This window comes from Hetaerina americana, unplaced genomic scaffold (genome assembly GCF_022747635.1).
Source record: "Hetaerina americana unplaced genomic scaffold, ioHetAmer1.1.p SCAF_3, whole genome shotgun sequence".
Taxonomy (NCBI): Eukaryota; Metazoa; Arthropoda; class Insecta; order Odonata; family Calopterygidae; genus Hetaerina; species Hetaerina americana.
In genome coordinates this window covers 93,697,938-93,720,100 of record NW_027286874.1, presented here as the reverse complement: position 1 = coordinate 93,720,100, position 22,163 = coordinate 93,697,938, and the positions used below count along the sequence as shown (strand labels likewise).

The following is a 22,163-nucleotide window of genomic DNA, read 5'->3' as shown; positions in this document are numbered from 1 at the left end:
GGACCTTGCCGACGCCTTTGGTTGTTCCCCACCCTCACATACTCCGCACCCTGAGAGCGATGGATATGCAGGAGTCGATGGTACAGCTCATTGCCTCGCAGTATACCGGGACGACGACCATCGCAGAGCTGAAGTCGGAGACTAGAGATCCCATCTAGATTCACTGCGGTGTGAGGCAAGGCGACCCGCTGTCCCCACTCCTCTTCAATAGAGCCGCTGATCTGGGCGATATTGAACCCACGGTGCACAACGGCATACCGTTTTGATCCAACGCCCCTATGTGTGTTACTGTACGCCGATGACCTGGTCGTCGTGAGAAGGAGCGAGGGCATATTTCGAAGCATCCTTCATGTGACTGGTGCGGCCTGCAGTTCAAGTCGAGGAAGTGTGCGAGCGTCCACCTCGACTTCCTGAAGGACCATCAAAGGGTGCAAGCGACCATCTTCTGTCTACAGGGAGGCGAAATGATAGCGCTGAAAGAATGGGAGAACTACATGTACTTGGGCTCCCCCAAGGAATTGCCCTTCTCCCGTGGCAAAACCTAGACGCTCTGCAGATATTCCTCCTGACCAGGATGTCCTTCCCGCTGAGAGTGGCACCGGTCACCCATAAAGACCTCTACACAACCGATCGGGCCATCCAGAAGGTGGTCAGGTCCTGGCTCTTCCTCCCGGTGAGGGCCAGTAGGGAGTTCGTATACCTGCCAAGCCAAGCTGGCGACGGAAGCTACATGTCGTTCCTACATGAATAAAGCATTCAGGCTACTGTGCAGGTATACAAAATGCTTACATGCAGACTCCACCACCCGAGACGCGGCGTTCTGCGGCCTCCGAGACTCAGCCTATAAGCGGATGGGGAGGGGCAGCGCTTCACCGCGCAAGCGGATGATGTGCCACTACCTCTCAGGGCCAATAGAAGGCGACCTGGGGACCGAAGCGGGTGGGGTCGCTTCATCATGGTCGAGGGCCAAATAGACCACAAGGTGCCTGGCTCCCCTCTGCGACCCAGAATGGGAGTGGAGCGAGGTGCAATGGGAGATCTCGCTTCGTGTGAGAAACCCCTCTCCTACCACTGAGCTGTTCATCATCCTCCCATCCGCGCGGTAGAGCCGCTGATCCGGGCGATATTGAACCCACCGACTTACCGCCATTCTCAGGGGGGCGATGACCGAGTGGTTCCGTCGTCACCTGGTAGCAAAACCGGACCATGACAAGGTGATGGAGGTGGTCATAGCCAGTGCAGACGGGAACCATTTCCTGCTATCTGGGGAGCACACTCGCCTAGTGGACTGGGCCTTCGTCCACCGAGGTCAGCTCAATATGCTCCCCCTACTGGGTGCACTGAGGGGAAGCACGAGACTAGAGTCCATCCATTAAAGGCTCTGCAAGGACATGGATGAGACTCTAGTCCATCTCCTGAACGAGTGCCTCGGCCAGAGGCAGCTTTGAATCGCCAGCCACAATGGAATCCAGGAGCTGCTGCTAGAATATTTCCCGCCCTAGTGGGAAGTCGCTGTGGTCAGGATGGTCCCCGGCTTCCAGTCCACGGTTTCGACCCAACCCTGTGATTCGCAAAGGGGACACAATCCATGAGTAGATATTACTGTCCCCTTCGAGAACCGGATGGCAGCTTTCCGAATGGCGCTCGCGGTGAAAATGGAAAAGTAGAGGGACTTGGCTGAGAGCACTCGTGTTGCCCATGAATATAAGAAAACTGTCTGTTTTGGCGCCATCATCATTGAGGCCCTCGGATCCTGAGATGGAAAGAATGATCCAATTTTGTCCCAACTCGGCATCCGGAAGGGAAGGGCATGTAGGCTGAGAAATAAAATGTATTCGGTGGCCAACAGGATATCCATGGACATTTATCGAAAACATTTAAAATTGAGGGACCAGTAGCACCCTTCAGTGCGTCTAATTACAGTGTCTGTGTATGCAGAGTTTTGTTTTCTTTGTACTACATGAACTTAAAGGGATATATCCAATTCTCTCTGGGAGGCGGATAACTCCATCTGGAGATTAAACAACTATTTTATGACTAAGTATGTTCAATAAAAAGGAATCATCTCTGATGAGTCCAATGTAGAACTGGACAGAGAAGGACTGGCCCTGAATGCGGCCGGGTACCAGCATGGGAAACAAGTACCTTTAATGGTAGTGTAACAACTAATAAGCTCAAATTTTCCGATGAAATTTCCAATTATATGAGATATGATTAAGTTGTCTTCAAACTCAGAACTCCTACATGGATTTTGCACAACAAAATCATGCAGTGTATATGCATCCCAAAAAGAGTTAATTAGATACACGAGATACTTTGTTCAACAAAACTTGTTGAAATCACACCTAGGGTTCATCATTTTTTACTTTACTAATTTATTAAAGAGTATATTTATGCTATGAATAATATATATATAGTTAATATAGAATGATACACATATATGTGAATATTCAGAAAATCCAAGGACTCAACTCTAAATACAAGTTGGAAGTAAATGCTTCATCTAAAATATCATTTGTTTTGGCTTGCGCCTAAATATTTAAAGGCAATATTATATTGTGTTGACCTGCGTAAATGCCTTTAGGATGAATTTGCACTTGGTTTCCCAAATTTTAACCATGAATACCATTAAAGATTCTCAAGTTCGAAAATGGCATAAGCACTAGATTCCATAGTGGCAATTGATAGCTTTTTCCATCTGATTAAGAATTGCATGATGATTGAAATATAGAGAATTTTTTTTTAAAACACACGGCCACTGCAATACTTTCATATTACAGTAACCAGGTGAAAATTTTGAATGAAAATTGAGGCTATGGGTGTCCACTACTGAATATTGAGAACTGGGAATCAAACGTAGTGCCAATATGGATGTGTCAGCTCTAAAAAGATTAATATTCCCCTTTTTTTGTAAGACAGCATAAAAAATTAGCACAATTATGATCATGATGAAAAGCAAATATTTTGACTCTTAAACAAGAGAAAGAAACAATAAATGCTCAAGTGTACATAAATGTATATCTCATTCTTGGCAATGGGTCCTCATTATGGTAACCATGAGTTGGTTGTGTAGTAATTATATTTTTAAATGAATAAACATTGTATTTTTTATGAAAACATAGTTTTATATAAAAAGTATGAACATAACAATTTCATCAGCACATACACTACCAAATCATATTCTATTGTAAGTATCACATTTAGATTAACATTATCATGGCAAAAAGACAATAGATTACTCAAAAGTATAAATAAAAAGTTAAAACCTTTTCTGCAGACACACACTAAAAGGCCATTAGAGGACAAGTAAAAATAAATAATCACATAAAAACTATTAAAGAAACAAATGTTTATGAGTAAAGCTAAAAATGTTTCACCACAAAATTCCTCCACCATAATAACATATGAAAAACTTGACTAGCTTGATTATATTTGGAGTTTTTTAGGGGGGTTACACTTATTTTTGCTCTTGGCTTTTCTTGGTTTTAACTCCACTTTCAACAAAGTTGGCATCTTCCGTGGCACAGCTATAACCTAAGAGAGAAAATTAAGGATTTTAGGAAAATAATTTTTAATGAAAAAGGATTGATAAAATTGCACACATCAAAACTAGGTTTTGGAATCAAAAAGTTGGAGAGTAAGTAGGAATGGAGAAGCAGAGGAGCCATTGAAATGATAAATGAAAGAAGATAGAATAAGAATTTATTAGAGAAAGAGCAGAAACAAATAACAGAGAATAATTAATATCAAACGAGTAAATAAAGGGGCAAGGTAAGAAATATTTATAGAAGGAAATCTATGAAAACAAAGAGAAGTATGACTGTAAGACAGATAGCCATGGTACCTTTTCCTCAGGTTCATCTGATTCATTGAATAGGTCAGGAGAGAGCCGAGGAATCTTTACTTTTACTTCATTGCTAGACCCCTCATCGCTGTGAAAATTGAAGAAAAATTATCAGAAATGGCACAACTTCCAAGGATACAAATGGTAAAAAATGCATGTCTATACAAAACTATATTAGCTCATTTCATCAATGACTCACTTTGTATATTTGATAATATCCTTTGTAGCAGACTCAAAGAGCTCTTTAAGAGATGACGATAAATATTTAGCAGGACTCTGAATTACTTCACGAATTTTTTGTGAATCATGAGTGCATACGAAATGCTCTTTTTCATCAAACTGTTTAGTCTTGAGTATTTCTAGAAAAAATTAAATGGAGTTCATTCATTAAACTGTATTTCTACAATTTGTTCTTCTTTAAATTCTGAAAAAGGAGCATTGGCAATCTTGGATGCTAAGCACAAAAAAATACACCATGGGTTTTAATAAATATACATTGTTTGCAAGAGAAGTGGTTCCCCTTTGAATTTTTGATTAAATTACAGGAATTGATAAAAAAATCTTGTCGCCCTCCACAGTGAGAAACTTCTTATTCAATATCCTACGGCAAATGTATTCAAACCAACCCAGACTTTTGACTAAGATTTGATAAAAAAATGAACATGCAGCCAAGCAGAAGATTAATTTGGGATGATTTACAAGAGCATATTATAATTGAATTACAGCTACGCAAACATTACAGTTTTATCAAAAAATTAATTTTTATTATGCTATGAATTGCCAGCCTAGAATTATGGTGAAGTCATCAAATAACTCATCTCCATTTATATTTTCTAAGTAATAAGATCCAGGCATTAAATTCTATTTCAAAATTTATCAGTCATTCACAATCATTATACCAGGACCTGCAGTCATCTACATGTGAACTTCATCAGAACTTGCAAGTCTACTTTTTCCCCCCATAACATGGGACTCTTATTATATAATAACCTTCCTCTGGTTATCAAGAGCATAGAAAAAATGTCAACCTTTAAATTCAAAGTGAGGGACTTTTTCATGCTACACTTATTCTACACTATTGATGAGTTTCTGAATATGTAACAATGTATTGTATTTTATGTTAAGATCTTTGATGTGCCGTATATCTTGGAACATGAATGTACCCAGATCCTCAGGCAAATAAATAAATAAAAATAAATGTATTGTACACGTGTAATATACAACATTAAATTAAAATGATTTTATTGGGTCAACTCAAAGAGTAATTATTTTTGCCACTTCATGTCTTTACATGTACATTTTTGGTAAATATAATTTTACACTAAATAAATAAATACATTTTACTTTGAACTTAAAAAGTGGTGTAATTTCAATGTGTGTATTCCTGTAAATTGAACATTTACCAATATATAATGTATACTAATATGGGTCGCGGTAGCCCAGTGGGTAGAGCGTTGGACTGACCGGAGGGTCCCGGGTTCGATTGCCGGGCAAGGCACTCTGGGCACCTGCAGCTCCACCCAAGCTATGTGATTTTTCGGGTACCAGGTCTTCCTGGGAAACCATAACCGGCACAGGGAAAGAAACTGGCCCTCCTACCCTGATGTGTGAATTTCACACGCCGTCGGGCTTAGTACTGGGTGAACTCTACCATCACCTACTAAACCGACCTTCGGGTTGATTACTGTGTTTATGGTTTAACGTACACTATAAATAATAAACAACAGCATCGATCAATTAAGTTTGTGCTATGCAATGGGAAGTCTCGTCATTCCCTTTCTTCTTCTGGAGAATTCAAATTTATCAATCCCAATTATCTATTGTTATATCGTTTTAACATCCATTATGAAGCCAAACGTTGCATTCCATTGAGCAAACAATTTATTTCATTTATCCACAAATTTTAATTTTCCATATTAAATGCTATCCAACCGTGATAACTTACTATGCGACAGTTGAGCGCCACCCAGTCTATAGTCTTCAATCTCCTTATCTTTTAGTTTAATTACTCCAATCAACTTCTCTTCTCTTTCTTTTAGAGTTTGAACCATTAGCACCAATGGCAGTGTACATTCAAGATAAAACTGAAATGAAGACATTTTAGTGATAAAAACGTATTACATTTATTAAGAATCCAATCCGGGGGACTCTACTTACGTTTTCACTACGAACCAAGTTTAGCTTCAAATCAAATTTAAATGGAAATCCACCGATGGAAACTACTGAATTTAACACTATTCCACATGGTTCTTCTTTGTAGTCAATTTCATCCCCAGAATTTCTTTCGGATAGTGAAGCAATAGCTTTGTTCACGAGAACTAAAGGAGTTGCTTCCATATTCGGGTTTAATTCCTAGGAATGACAACTAAAATGATTAGAGAGTAATATGAAAATACATAAGACTTTGTACTTCTTATACATACATGAATTATATCCAATATTTCGCGTTCTGTAAGCTTGTTTTTCCATATGCATTTTAAATTTGACAGGAAAAACTCATAAATTCCTCCCGATTCCGTTATCTTCAACACACAGTCCTCAGACTTCACCCTCACCGTATTCCACATTATGGGAAGGATGTATAGAGTGAGCACACGTTATAAACTAAAATCATTAAAATTTAATGTTGTTCAAAAACATGATTAACAATTAATCTCCAAGAATTTCGGAATGTATATTTTGTTGGATCCACGCCCTTAAATTTTTTTATAACAACGATTCGAACTGTTCCCTCATCCCCTGCGTACCGTCTGATTACCGTCATCCCATCGTCGCTACTTACTTTACGCATTTCAACTGTCAGTCACAGTAATGCGAAGAGTTTCATGGGCGTTAGTCTATCCCAAACCTTCGTGGGGAATTACGACGAGCAGAGGAAACTGTCGCTGGAGGTATGTTAATTATCGAGTTAACGCTGAATGTTCAACTATCTGGTCTCCATTTATCAAACTTAGTCTTTAAAAAGCGGAGTATACTTATAGTTCCGTTAGTGGGCACATCCGGTGAACCTTCTATACCTCCCGACTGAAACTGTACTAATGTATAATATTATAGTTTGTTCAGAGTGTCAGTTTATATTCCCATGCAACTGAGATGTAAGTGTTTATTACGTCTATTAGGCACCATGGATCCCAATCGTGAATCTGGGGTGGGAAGTGACGCCGACAATATGGCAGAGTTAGCAGCCTTATTAACGACCGATATTCCGGAGGGGCGGAGCAATTTAGCAGACAGTCACTCTAATTTAGAGCGAGTGGCTGATTACTGCGAAGGCAACTACTTTCAGGTGGGAATTTTTTGTATGGGGTAGGTTAACTCGACCTGGTATCCCTCTATTATTATTTTTAAGCTCACTCAGTACTATTTATTTGCCCAACAGCTGATATAACATTTGTTTAATCGTTGAAAAAATTGGCCTATGTGATTTTAGGTAATTTCATTGGCAATAATTTGTCGCAACCTTTGTTTAATAGTCGGAAAATAAAAGAGCTGCATTAGAGGAAACAAAGAATTACACCACTCAGTCTTTGGCAAGTGTGGCATACCAAATAAATACATTGGCCTACAATTTTCTACAGCTTTTAGACTTGCAGGGGACTCGATTATCAGGAATGGAAAGCCAAATGAATCACATAACCATGGTATGTAGAAGTTTAATGTTAAGAGCTCACTTTAATGCTTAACAATATATATTTGCTAGTATGCATGTGCTGTCAGTATGTCACTGATGAATAATTATTACCTTATATGAAAAGACTGTCATGATACACAAGGAGAAGGTAGCTCGTCGGGAAATTGGCGTTCTCACTGCAAATAAGACAACTCTTCGTCAGTACAAGATCATTGCTCCAGCTAATCCTGAGAAACCCATTAAGTATGTGAGAAAGCCAATAGACTACACAGGTTAGTAACCTTAGACAACGCATTTAAATGTTCGCATTGGTGAAAGAATGTAGATTTTAAGAAGAATCAGAACAGTTAGTGTGACTTGGATGAGCTCATGGCAAAGTTTGGGCACCCAAAGGAGAAATATTCTTATTATTTGTGATTTCATCCTGATTAAAGCATTTAATTTGAAACTCTTTATGTATTAATTCCGTTTATTTCACTATTCAGCCTTTAAAATGAATATTTAAAATTTGTGGAATATGTAAAGAAGAAACCCATCACTTTTTGCTTTCAACCTTCATTAGCAGCATGATTATATCTGTTCCACATAGTAATATTGTTTCAATCGTAGAGTTAATTAGCATTGTAATTATTTGGATGATCTAAACAAGAATTTGAGCAGTAGAATAGGAATTTTTCTTCTGCCTGTGGCTTTCATTACAAATGAATATTAGAATATTTAATTCACTGTCTAATATTGCATACTATTAGTTAAAGGAATCCTGATGAACATTCGTTTTGGAAGTATAATAGGTAATTTCAGAACTGTTAAATATAGGAAGTAGGTTGAATATTGGAAGAAGTTTAGATTAGTAGGCATTGGAATGAACTGATGCATTATTAAATCCAATGGATTGTGAAAATATAAATACTTAATTTTCCATCAGACAAATCTCATTGCTTTGAAATTGTATGAATTTTCAAGGAAAGTGGTCCTGCATTTCAAAAGCTGTTTTTTAATGCCGGAATATTTCTGGCTCAAAATGGAGAAAAATTTAATTGAGCGTAAGTTAATTAGTAATGTGGTTGCAATGCATAATTGTATGGCAAAAGTTTTTCAAGAATCAGATTTAATATTCTTCAAGGTAATGACTTAGATAAATTGAACACATTGTATTGAAAATGACAATTTTGGCTTTGGAGAGCATCCAATGTATAAAACGGTCCTCCAAAAGTTTTTCAGAATTTCCAAATTGAAAAATGTCCGTGCATGTATTACATGATAATTGGAAATTTACTGCATTGACTGTGAACTGTGTTGAAGATTTTATGTGATGGTTGAATTAATGAAAGACTCCTTGCAGCATTGGATGACATTGGACATGGTGTGAAGGCCACATCTGGTGGGACTCCACGAGCTAAGCGTGGTTCCAGTCAGGGAAGCATCCAGTCAATTGGGCCGCCTCCTGCTGCGGTGGCAGCCATGGGTGCCTCAGTAGGTCCTGCTCCCACCACTAAACCACCCACCCCACCTCAGTCTATTCGGGCTGGTGCTGTTGGAAGTCTTACCAAAGGGTCAAGAGAGTATCGTACACCACCTGCTGTTGCTCCACCCCAGGTGTTTTGTTTTTTGATTTGGATTAAGAACTTCTAAAATAAGTTTCAAATTTGCATACTTTATCATGATGAGTTTCATAAGTTTCATACTGAAATCCTTGAGGGAAAATATTTATATGTGCATAAATGTAGCTCAATCATATTGTTTGTTCTTCACTGTTTTATTCATTTGAATTCCCACAACTTATCTTATTGATGAAATGCAATGATTGATGAGTAGCATCTGAAAATTAGGCTATCCTGTGAGATATATGAAATGCTTGATTGTATTTTAAATTGAAACTGGTTGTTATGCAGGGACATGAGATAAAAACATCAAATATAGGTATCTAAAATTTCATTCCTCATGCATATTTGCAAAATAATATCTGTGTATGTGTTAAGTTATCAATTTTGTGATGAATGGAACACTTGAACTTTTGTTCCAAGACTAAATATTTCCCACATTGTTTAAATTTTGTTACATAATGTTTTCAAATCTATAAGCTGTCATTTTATTAAGTAAAATTAAGCATGTGCTATTTAGCGGAAACCATTAGACCATATTTAATTTCAATTCTCTTATAAATTCATCCATTTATTTTGGATCATCCATTATATCAGTGCACTCAACTTGTCGTTCACTTTGTAGAATGGAAAAGCTATTATGGGTATCAAAATACCTAAACGTTCTTGAAGAATTTTAAATTTCAGAAAATGCTTTTATTAAGGCATTAAAAATTTTTCTTGCTCATTGTATTATTATAGTTATAGTGAAAGCCACAATGAGATTCATTTCTCTAGTTGTCTTACTTAAAAAAGTGTAACAGCTGCTTAAAGATCTGAGCATACAGAAAATTGCAATGAAAATGTTGAAGCAGTGGGTTTCAGTTTTCCACTTTGTATTAGGATGATAAGTGGGAAGTTAATAATAATTTATTGTACAGTTTTATGACTGCAAGATATTCATTGCCATATTGTGGTAATATGTATCAAAGGTTTTGGTGGTCAAACTTGAAGACTGTAATAGTTAAATGTAATAAATATAACAGCCTTTATTTGCTAGAGATTATGGATCACAACTTGGAGGGGGTTGTTAATGCAATTTATTAACCCAAAGTCTCTGAAAAATTAAATTTTGATTCTTAACTTCTCAATACGTTTAAATATTTCTGGAACAACCGATGTTGTTGTGCTTTATCTGTAGTTATATTTTTAGATCTGCTTCTTCTACAGTTATTTTATCTCACAAGTCCATGAGAAAAATAAGAAACATATAATTTCTATTCTTTATTCAATCTAGTTACTAGTACTTCTTTATTCTAATACATAGTTCTTCACATCTACGGAGAGTAAGTTCTTTTATATGCATGTACGTATCAATATATGATAGGATAGGTAGATCACTCGAATCCAAGAAATTTGTCACCTGAATCACAATTAAATGAATTTTGTGCATTTATTATCTCTTCAGGCTCATCACAAAGTTTGCTCTCCGAAGTTGAACTCTTCCACATCTTCTAGCACTGGCGTTGAAATATTGCGTTAAGCTTTTTCAAATCCATTTTTTACACTAGTCACTCTCAAACCCTGTCAACTTTCCAGGATCCAACGGCTTATTTCTTTAAAGACACTCTTTTAATCCTTCCTGATTCTGTGTATTCTTTCATACCAGACATCATCCATTTTTCCCAACCAGAACGTAACTTTGATTTAAAAGATTTATTAATGGATAAATCCTGGCAGCCTCGCGATTTCCTTTTTCTTTCGTGAAATTGATGACTTCTAGCTTAAACATCGCTGTATACAATTTTCTTCTCCATGGGTAATATTTTTTAGAAAATTCTAAATTAAAAAAAGCTTAACTCAATTCAGGTTTGAAACAATCACCATGTAGGCGGCACTTTCATAGAACTTGGAGGGTGTCTAGAACAGCTGAGCACCAGTACTAACAAAGCGAAGTAAAGCAAACAAAACAAGATAATTCTATTTTGTTTGCTCTCTTATTTTTTTTATATTTGATTTGCTAAAAGTTACTTTAAAAGGATACACAAACCTATATCTCATTTTGACTTACGATATTGTGTTGGCTTGTAAATATTATTTATTTTTTTACCCTTCTGTTGTTTGGAATGAATTTAAATCACCTGGCTCTAATCTTCTGTATACTTATGGTATATATAGCCACAGGCAATCATGATTTCATGTATTCTTTGATTGTTACCATCTATTAGTGTATGGATATAGACATATTTTTACCCACAATATATATGATTTTTAATATATATACAGATGCGTGGCATCTACACACGTTCAAGATAACTATGAAGCCCTGGGTATGCGGTATTGATACAAATTCGTGATAACTACTAAGTTCTGGGTGCACATTATACATAAGGTGCGCGGTATTGATGGGAAAATATGGTATTTATTTTTTTAAATTTCATAGGCTAGGAAAACAGGACTATGTTTTAATTTTTGGGGACGCCATAGTCATGCATTCACATGAAGCTGAAGATACAGGCATTGCATTTATTTTTCTGAGTTATGTTTACTTACAGATTGGTATTTATTTCTTAGATTGCCCAGCATTTACTGAGTTATTAAATTTTAGATAAGGTAAAAATCTGATATATGTGCCTTGAATTAATTTGTGAAATATGTAGTTAGTAACAATTTCTGTAAAATGCCTAGAAAAATACCATATAGGACTCGAAAATCCTGTAAAAGACAATGCTTTCCTTTCAGATTCAGTGATCACTTTGAATATGGATTACAATGAATACTGCTTACATTTTTCAATTCCATTATCCAAGTGATTTTTTTATTAAAAGATTATAGGCATCGGCAATTTCTTCTATGTTATTATCTCAGATAGCCCACTCCTACAGCCTGCATTGAGGGAGGAAGATAAATTATTTGATCTTCTCCAAGCTTTAAATCCCATACCGTTCTATTTAGCTACAAGATGAAATGAATAGATCCCTTACCAAGACACCCTATCAAAAATAACGTAGTAGTTATGATTAATAGGAAAAGAATTTTGATTGTAAATTCATCACCAGGCATTAAAATACAATGGCATAATGATTTTGCATGTTTTATTGTTGATGTATAATGAAGTTATCTGAAACTATAAGAAACAGTTCCACAAACATGCATCTCAGAAAATTTCACATGACATGACCATCTCACCTCCATGCGTCATGAGTACCATGGTACATGATACTTAAGTTTGGATGTCAGTAATGGTTGTATGGTTACACAGGAAACATTCTGGCACATAACTAATTGGAATAGCAGTAATCAAGTCATAGCCTCCAGTTCTGAGAAAGAGCCATAAGACTAGCTCTTGGTAACAAATAAACTTTTTTTGTCATAAATCATTTTCGATGTCATTCAAAAAATTGTAGATCACTAATGTCAAGATTCACATTTGTTGCAGGTCCCTAGCCATTATGCACCAAATTACCCACTAGGCCACCCAAGACGTGGTGAGCGTGCTGCTGGCTACAGCATCCTCCCCATGCCTCCGTCTGCTCACATGCATGCTCACACCCTTCCGCATCATTCATCCTCCCAAATGAGTGCTGGTGTTGGTGTACCTCCACTCTCTCCACCTCCCCCACAAGTGGGCCTCGTCCACCCCATGCCTTCGCATGCCACTCAGATGCAGCAGCAGACCCACCCACAGACTCCTCCGCCTCCACCACCGCCAACCACTGGAATCGGCTATAATGTAGCTGACCATCACACCTCCATGCCTCGTGAGTACTTAGTGTTTTCATTAAGTATCTTAGAGTCTATTACAGAGCAGAAAAAAATTCACTTCTTTTTGGGGATAATTTTTCGTCAGTTTTTTTTCGCTGGCAGTAATTTTGCAGTACAGTGAAAGGTGTGATTAAATTGTCATTTGTTCACAGCTTGCTTGATGGAAGGAAATGTCTTTAGTTTAAATAAAGTTGAAATAATGCATTCTTGACTCATCAGATGGCAGGAAAATTTTATTGGGAATAGGAAAGAGGCAAAATGTTCATAAAGGCTGAATGTTGTTTGGTGTTTGGCCATTATTTTCTCTTGACAGCAGTATTGGTGATATTTCTCATGGAATACAGTAAACCTTCACATAGATTGAATTCATATGGTGCAATTCCTCTAAGATGCAATTCACCTCTGTCTACTTAATTTCAATCTGATGGTTATTCTCAGTTAAGATGCAGTTTTGATTACTGTTGCTTGTACAAAGTTAAATTTTTCACCACTAATGCCCCATATAGTTTCAAGATTATGAAACCAAAGTAACACCTTCTAAATAAAACCATCAAATAAAAAAACAGGTGTAACATACCCTAGTACACGTATGTGTGTATATTCCACATTGCAGTGGGTGATAGAGTAACTAATTTTCTTCATTTCTACATGGAGACATTTTTTTAACTAGATATCATTTCATCCCTAATTTACAGTTATAATTTGCAGGCTATTTCCCCTATAGTCAACGTAATAACCTGGTCTGACACTTAATCCCCATTTTATCTGCATTTCAAGGGTAAACAATTGGATGCATTTGGTAGCTAAACACAGTCCCAATGGAGTATTAACTACCATTATGAAAAAGTGTTTGATAACCATTTGTTCAGAGTAGCCACTGATTTTGGCTTAATCTTTGCAGCACCTCCATCTCCACTCACGGTTTCCATGGCGAGTGGAGGGGACATGATGGACCACGCCTTGCACCAACATACATTGCCGCACCACCACCACCATCATCATCACCATCCTGCAGCCCAGATGCACCAGCACCATATGCATCAAACATTCCCCCATCAGCCCCATTCTCAACTTGCACATCTCAGCATGCATGGGCAAGTGACTGGTGGCAGTGCAACCATAGGGCATCCACCCGGAGGCATGCACCACCAGCAGCAACAGGTGGTGCTTAACCAGCATGGGCGTGCTGTTGGGAATGCAATGGCCCACTTGCATCACCATGTCCCGCAACAGCAACCCGGAAACATTTCTCCTCCTTTGCCCCCTCCACCTCCACCAGGAGAGGGTCGAGAGGAGGAAGAGGATGATGACGATGATGATGGTGGCTTTGGTCGAGTGCCTAATGTGATGAGAGGTGGAATGTTGCATGGAATTGTGCCTGCAGAAGCAGACCTCCCTGGTTGGGTCCCCAAGAACTACATCGAAAAAGGTTGATATATTTCCTTATCCTGTTTCTCTCCACCTTTTTGCTACAGTAGATGTACATGCCAATTTTCTATGCTGTTTTATGTTCTTAGCCTTCTTAGGGGAGATACCATTAGGAATATATTTGACTTAAATACAGTTGGTGCCACCAAGCAAATGTCATTCACTAGATACACAACGGGCCTTCAATCATCGTTGCTTAAAATGTGACTGCATGGATAATTAGTGTGTATGTCTTGGTAATCCCAGAGTTGCAAAATTAAAAAAAACTATGATAGTTATAATGGGAGGGGCAGATAAATATGGAGAATAGCTCGCAACAAAGTTCTTGCAGTACACTGTAATTTAGTAACTTGAATCATTTCATTATTCTTATATTGAAACAAACAAGTATCACTGGTAAGTAGCAGTTTATTATTGCTATTCAAGATGCTAATAATACCAAATATCAGTTTCCATCAACAAGATATTTTGCCCTTTGTAAATTTCTAGTTACGAGGGTCATCCGGAAAGTAGTACCCGTTCGTGAAATAAAGACACAAAAGTAAATATTAACAAACATAAAAAATTTTATTTGAAAGAGGATACTTTAAACTACTTCTCAACATAATCTCCAAGCAAATTAAGGCATTTGTCATAACGTGTGACAAGTTTCTGTATTCCTGCTGCATAGTCCTTCGCCGCCAGCTCATTGAGATACGCGAGGGACCCATCTTGCACAAATTTTTGCATAATGCAGATGGTGTTTAACAATTTCATGAACAATTGTTCGAGAAACATTGGGAAAATGCTCACAGATGTCATCAATTGTGACGTGCCGATCGTTCCTCACGAATTCGTCAACTGAGCTCACCAGTTGGTCTGTAATGACAGACGGTCTCTCCGAACGCTCATCGTCGTGTGTGTTCCCCCTCCCCATGTTGAAGTTGCGACACCACCGCCGAACAGACGACTCGTCCATTACATTGTCTCCATACACCTCCTTTAATTGGCGATGAATATCACATGGGCGAACGTTTCTTGCATTGAGGAATTTAATCACTGCCCTCACTTCACAACTGGCGGCGTTCTCAATTTTTTTAAACATTGTAAACAATCACAGAAACAACACAGGCAATGCTAGCGTCACGCAACTTGGCTCAGAGAAGGCAGACAAGCCACTGAAGCTATCTGACCTCGTCCAGCGGCTACTCGCGTCGTCAGCACTTCATGCGGCACGAACGGGTACTACTTTCCGGATGACCCTCATATTATCACATTTCTGAAATCACAGTATGTCATTTGAGTCCAAACTCAATCATGCACTAACAAATCACATAATACACTCCTTATATGTATTATTGATGGGATATTAATGACACCATGATGGCCCCCCTTTATTATACGCTCCATAAGAAGTGGAAGTCTGCAATGAACTTTTGGCCTTCGGTGAATGCTGCTTAATCAAATTGTCATACATACCTTATGAACATAGCAAGTTATCACTCAAAGATAGAAAACCATGTATCATTTTGCACCAATTCATTTTGAGAACAATATGCAAATGTGAAATGAATGGGAGCAATTGCAGATAATAATGTCAGTAGGAAAGTCATAAAATCAGGTTTGCAAATGATCAAACTTAGCCACTCCGCCTAGGGGTTACAGTCATTGCTGAGTGCATTAGAAAAACCAGTGTACTAGATATTGGGTGATAATCGAATGTGAAAATCTTTTTTATTTGTTTCGTTGTAAACGAAACAAATAAAAAAGATTTTAAAGGAAGAGCAAAGCTTAAGTTAAATGTTCAAATACAAGGACAAAAACTATAGCAGTTGGTAGGGTTTACTTATCTTGGAAATTTCTTGGACAAAGATGGTCACAGTAGAAGGGATTTAAGAGGAAGAATTACATTAGGCAAGAGCTTTCAAAAGAAGGGAGGAATTAATGATGCAGACTTTAAGAAGGGTAAAAAAAGACTAGAGAAAACTTTTTTATGGAGTGCTGTTTTGTGTGGAAACTTGGTCATTGAAGCAGGAGGTTTTTGATTTTTGGGTGCAGTGAAGGATTGAAAATGTGAAACCAGGCATGGTTGGGGGGAGGGAGGGGGATTATTTGGAGAAATATAAAAAAGGCAGAAAAGATGGATGCAGAGTATTTTGGTTGGTGATGGGATGCTGAAGACTGTGACAGAGGAGAGGATGTGAGGCAAGCAAGGTAGGGATAAGAGAAGGAAATGGATGTGCAATGGAATGAAGGGATATAGATTCCATGTGGAATTGAAGAACAGTTTATTACAATGTGGGTTTTCTGGACTACATTCTTGGTTGAGGCTAATAAATGTAGTTCCTTAGTCTGTGTCTGTCCAAAACTTACCTTAAAAACAGTAATTTGCGATATAGCCGCTGGAAAATCTATACACATAAAGTAAGCACAATCTATTGGTGAGCGGGTGTCAGCTAGTAACTGGTGTCCTTGTATAGCAAGCAAGCAAAAACATCCCCCTCATATCTTACACTATTATAAGAGCTGGAAGGAATAGGTGTTGAGTCCACTGGGGTCTTGGGAAAAGGACTGAGAAATACACCCTAGTTTACACCTTGAATGTATCACTACGTCTTCTACATGTCTTCAAGAACTTTATGTGGACTTAATCTATGTCATTTACTGAAAATATGATTGCTAGCCATTTGAGATAGATGTTTTTAAATACATTCAAGTTTGTTTCTCTACTACTTTCCAGGACGCAGTGATATTTTTATTGCATTTACATATTATAAATAACAACAAATATATGTTAATGAGATTTTAATGCAGGAAAATGGAAAATGCTAAAGCAAATTGTTGTATAGTGGTCACATAACTTAAGTATTGGTTTACCTCAGATAAGGCTAATATGCTCTTGGACTGCCTTTTTTAGTTTTGCATTTACAAGGGTGGTTCAATAAGTACCCGTGTTACAATTGAAGAATTTTTTTATTTTTCAACATAGTCCCCTTTTAGAAAGATACACTTCTCCGAACGTTCCGGCCATTTTTTTTAACCCCTCCTAAAAATAGGATTTGTCGAACTCTCCAAAATACGCCTCTTTCTCGGTGATAACTTCCTCGTTTGAGCTAAATTTTTTTCCCGCGAGTCATTTCTTCATGTTAGGGAATAAGAAAAAGTCGCAGGGAGCCAGATCGGGTGAATGCAGGGGGTGCAGCAGCAATTCATAACGTAGTTCATGCAGTTTGGCGGCGAAAACTCCGGATGAATGTGTTGTCCACCGTAAGCAATCGTGGCACCCATCGGGCCGACAATTTTTTCATCACCAACTTATCATGTAAAAAAATTAATTGCCGTTCCAGTCGACACACCCACAGCCTCTGTTACTTTGTACACTTTCGTTTGTCAATCAGCGAGAATCATGGCGTGGACTTTTTGAATGATTTCCTCAGTACCCACGTCTGCCAGGCATCCTGGTCGCTCCTCATCAAAAACAGATGTTCGCCCACATCTAAATTCATTGAACCAATATCTAAAAAGTGCCCCCATAAACAGCATCCAACTTTGCTTTATCTCCTGGCATTTCTTCCCATCCAAAAACAAAAAGCGAATCACCAAACGATACTGCTCTTTTTCCATTTTAGCGAAAATCAGAAACACATCTTATTCAAATGGCTGCCAAATCCAAACTAACCTTTAAATCAGTCTGAAATTTGTTTCACTGTCGTTTGATAGATGGCAGCACACGATGATAACATAAACTTCCCTCAGGAGCATCCTCTGTCATCAAACACGGGTACTTATTGAACCGCCCTCGTATCAAGGAAATGAAGAAATGATTTTCAAAACAAATATTAAAAGCCTAAGAAGTTTATACTAATGTTATATACATGCCATGTTTCACTGGTGTGAAATAGTTTCTCTATGTGATGCATGCTTGCATTAGCAAGATTACGTTTTATGCTACTAATTTTTTTTATTGTTTGCAAAGCAGTCCCCAATGCTATCTGCCTTTTATTTCACATGAAGCTGCTTGTTGATAGAACAGCTCTAAGTGTGTGTTAATTGTGATGTTTGTTCCCAGCCAAATTTACATTCTATTTGGATGGGAGCTGATCTTGGGAAATGAACTTTTGGTCTAGAAAATTTATAAAATCTCAGGAAAGTTCATAAATTATGAATTGTTGCTGCTCCATTAGGAATTTTGGGTCATTGCCATTAAGTAAAAGTCAGTAAACCACCATGCTATTAGGAAAGCTGTTAAATTGGCTTGAAGAACATATATATGTTCCTCAAGCCAATATGTGTATGTATGTGTGTATATATATGTGTGTGTATAAATAAATAAATAAATTAATATATATATATTCTTTATATATATATATATATTTATATATATATATAAACAAACACACATATATAATATACATTTATATGTATATATACATATATACGTGTGTGTGTATATATATATATATACTACCTTGATCAAAAAGTTCCCGGAATAACCACCGTGTGGCGCTCCCATCGTTCCGATTTGAGTTCTGTTTTTTTTGTTAAATTGGTACATCTGTTGTTGATATTAGTGTCATAACTTGACATTTGCAAAAGTTACGTAGCCAAGAGTACATCTATCTCTGTGTGTGTTGGCGATTTTTTACAATTGCAGAAATGGATTTAAATTTGCAACAACGAACTTGTATTAAATTTTGCGTAAAAAACGGATTTAGTGGCGCACGGACGTTGGAAATGTTGGAAAAGTGTTTCGGCAACGATTCTCTAAAAAAAACGGTCGTTTACCAGTGGCACGAGCGGTTCAGAAGTGGTCGTGAGTCAATCGAAGATGATGAACGCAGTGGCAGACCATCGACATCGAAAGTCGGTGAAAAAATTGATAAAATAAAAGAAATGTTGGTCAATAACCGCAAATTAACCATCAGAGAAATAGCGGAGGACTTGAACATTGCCTATGGATCTGCCCAAGACATTGTGGTTAATGATTTGGGTTTCCGTCGTGTAGCAGCAAAGTTGGTACCAAAAGACCTCAATTTCATGCAAAAAAGAGACCGTGTTGACGTCGCAAAAGACATGATTTGCGAGGCTGAATCCGATCCCACATTCATCAAAAGGATCATTACTGGAGACGAGACGTGGGTTTATGAGTACGACACGCAATCCAGACATCAGGCAAGTGAATGGCGTTCACCAAATGAGCCGAGACCAAAAAAACCACGTCGTTTTCAGTCAAAAAAGAAGGCAATGCTGACGGTTTTCATGGATTACAACGGTGTAGTGCATCATGAATTTTTGCCAGAAGGCCAGACAGTAAACAAAGAGTATTATTTGGGCGTTATGAGACGTTTGCGTGAAGCAATTCGCTGAAAGAGACCAGAAATGTGGGCAGAAAACTCGTGGGTTTTGCACCATGATAACGCACCGTCGCACAGTGCTATCATTATTCGTAATTTTTTGACGAAAAATGCAACAAATACCATCCAACAGCCACCGAATTCACCTGATTTGGCTCCCTGTGACTTCTTTCTGTTCAATCGAGTTAAGAAACCATTACGGGGAACGCGTTTTAGCAGCCGAGAGGAAGTAATGGAAAAATCGCAGGAAGCACTGATGGACATACCGAAAACCGAATATAAAAAATGTTTCGAGGATTGGATCAAGCGCTGGCATAAGTGTGTTGCAGTCGATGGGGATTACTTTGAAGGGGACAAAATAGATTTAGATGAATAAACTTGTATTTTTAATTTTCTGAATAAATTCCGGGAAATTTTTGATCAAGGTAGTATATAAACAAACACACATATATAATATACATTTATATGTATATATACATTTATACGTGTGTGTGTGTATATATATATATATATATATATATATATATATATATATATATATATATATATATATATATATATATATATATATATATATATATATATATATATATATATATATATATGTATGTGTATCAGGCCTAGTATTGGGTGAAATCTACCATCACCTACCATACTGAACTTTTGGTTGACTACTGTGTTCATGGTTTTTTGAATTGAAAGTGTAGAAATGAATAATTATTCATATTTTTCACATTTTTCAGTGGTTGCAATATATGATTATTATGCTGACAAGGAAGATGAGCTAAGTTTTCAAGAGAGTGCTGTTATTTATGTTCTGAAAAAGAATGATGATGGTTGGTGGGAAGGTGTAATGGAAGGCATAACTGGACTATTTCCTGGAAACTATGTGGAGCCTTGTATGTGAACATTGACTATCAATTGTTGTTACATGTTAAAGCAAAGTTTTTTAACTGGTTATTATTACACACTCTGAAACCAAAGCAAATAAAATAGGTCCTTTTGGTTAGTATGAACAAATCAGAAAGGTTCTACAAATGTATATAAAACCACCAAGACTTATAGAAATGAGGCTTGGTTACAACTCCACTTTATTTCATTTGAAGCAAATACATTAACATAACATCACTAGAGTAAGTTAATGAAGCAAACCAAAATGTGGCATTAATAGCAATACTCAGTGAAACATGTATGAATGCAAATTATAAATTATGACAAATATTTTTAAATACCATTGCTCATCAACTCCATTTATTATGAGTGAGCCACTTTGTATATATAATATTGAAAAGGACCTAGGCACATAATTTGTGTTCACATCTTCATTGGAGGCATGGACATTTAATATGGCTTAAGCACTGCAATAACTTTTCTGATTCAGTGAATTTTTATTGAGATACACCTGAATGCAGGCAAAGAATTATGCTGTTCATGCATTCTAATTCATCCGTTCATATATCTCATGTTGTAGCATTCATAATTGTCATTTAAATATTATTCACTAGTATGTTTACCTAAAGTATTTGCTACTTTATGAGATTTTCATTGTGTTTTGGTGCATTGGTCTAGAATGAGTAGTTGCCCATGAAGGAAGACAATTTAAGGTGCTTTTGTGCCATAAAGATGGCAGTTTTTGGCCTTCCATTGATAACATCAGCTTTGGTAAACCTTTTGTACACTATATATTGTAATGAAAGAAATATAAGAATTTTCCAAGCATTTTAAATCAAATGTAAATTTCATTCCTGTGAGAAATATTCAAAATGTATAAACGCTTGTAATGTCATTTTATTTAACGCATTTAGGTAATTTTCATCCATGTGGGTGTAAGGACTTTGATCCAACTTGTATATATCTCTTTTTTATGATAATAGTATATAAAAAGTCAATATTATTTAATTTGCAGTTATTGCTTAAGTTGAAATTTATTTTACCATATCTACTCTGTAGAAGAGTGTCTGTTATTGGTGATATTTATTAAAGCTTTAGTATAAAAATTCTCTTAAATAAAGCCTTTTAGTCTTTGGTAACTGTTTTATTTAAAAGTCCCATTCACTTAATAATAAAGATCATTCTCAAAGGTCTCTAATTTATTTTAGTAAGCTTCAAATTTTTTTAATAGACCGGCATCTTAAGAAACAAGAACTGTTCATCAGGGTTAATTCTTGTTTCTGTTTAGTTAATCATCAATATTGCACCGAAATATATTTACAAAGGGCATTAAAAATAATTCACAAGGTCTGATTTGGTACCTATGAAATTGTTTGTTAAATAGCATGTTTTTAATCTAAAACTTTTGCCTCTATGTCACAAGAAAATGATTTATGTTGTCAGTATGGTGTGCCATTCCATTGTTGTACAAGGAAGGAAGCAAAATAATAAGCACTGCATGACAAACTGTATAGTGTGCCCAGGATGTATGTGAGGTCAGTTTAAAAAGTATCCCAAATTTTGAATTTTTGCAGGTGACATATTTTTGATTTTTTTGTAGCGTTATGTTGGTACTTATGTCTCTCACTTTTGCTGAAAAGTTTGGCCATTTTGAATGTTCAGTTAATTGTTGACAGCTGTTTTGCTTGGAC

At 37.0% G+C, this 22,163-nt stretch overlaps 2 protein-coding genes across 2 annotated transcripts; one reads left to right on the top strand and one right to left on the bottom strand.

The window, feature by feature from the left end:
- Positions 1 to 3,137: 3,137 nt before the first annotated feature.
- LOC139690610 (non-homologous end-joining factor 1-like) lies at positions 3,138 to 6,601 on the bottom strand. Its single transcript, XM_071588091.1, has 6 exons — positions 6,268 to 6,601; positions 6,002 to 6,196; positions 5,790 to 5,928; positions 4,044 to 4,203; positions 3,845 to 3,932; positions 3,138 to 3,534 (listed from the first exon to the last, which is right to left on the bottom strand). The coding sequence occupies exons 1-6, from the start codon at positions 6,409 to 6,411 to the stop codon at positions 3,427 to 3,429; spliced, it is 834 nt and encodes a 277-aa protein (XP_071444192.1). The 5' UTR covers positions 6,412 to 6,601; the 3' UTR covers positions 3,138 to 3,426.
- Positions 6,602 to 6,643: 42 nt separating this feature from the next.
- Positions 6,644 to 21,593, top strand: Abi (tyrosine kinase Abl). Its single transcript, XM_071588090.1, has 8 exons — positions 6,644 to 6,735; positions 6,964 to 7,130; positions 7,318 to 7,485; positions 7,600 to 7,747; positions 8,818 to 9,071; positions 12,495 to 12,816; positions 13,722 to 14,249; positions 20,325 to 21,593. The coding sequence occupies exons 2-8, from the start codon at positions 6,969 to 6,971 to the stop codon at positions 20,486 to 20,488; spliced, it is 1,746 nt and encodes a 581-aa protein (XP_071444191.1). The 5' UTR covers positions 6,644 to 6,735; positions 6,964 to 6,968; the 3' UTR covers positions 20,489 to 21,593.
- Positions 21,594 to 22,163: the final 570 nt, after the last annotated feature.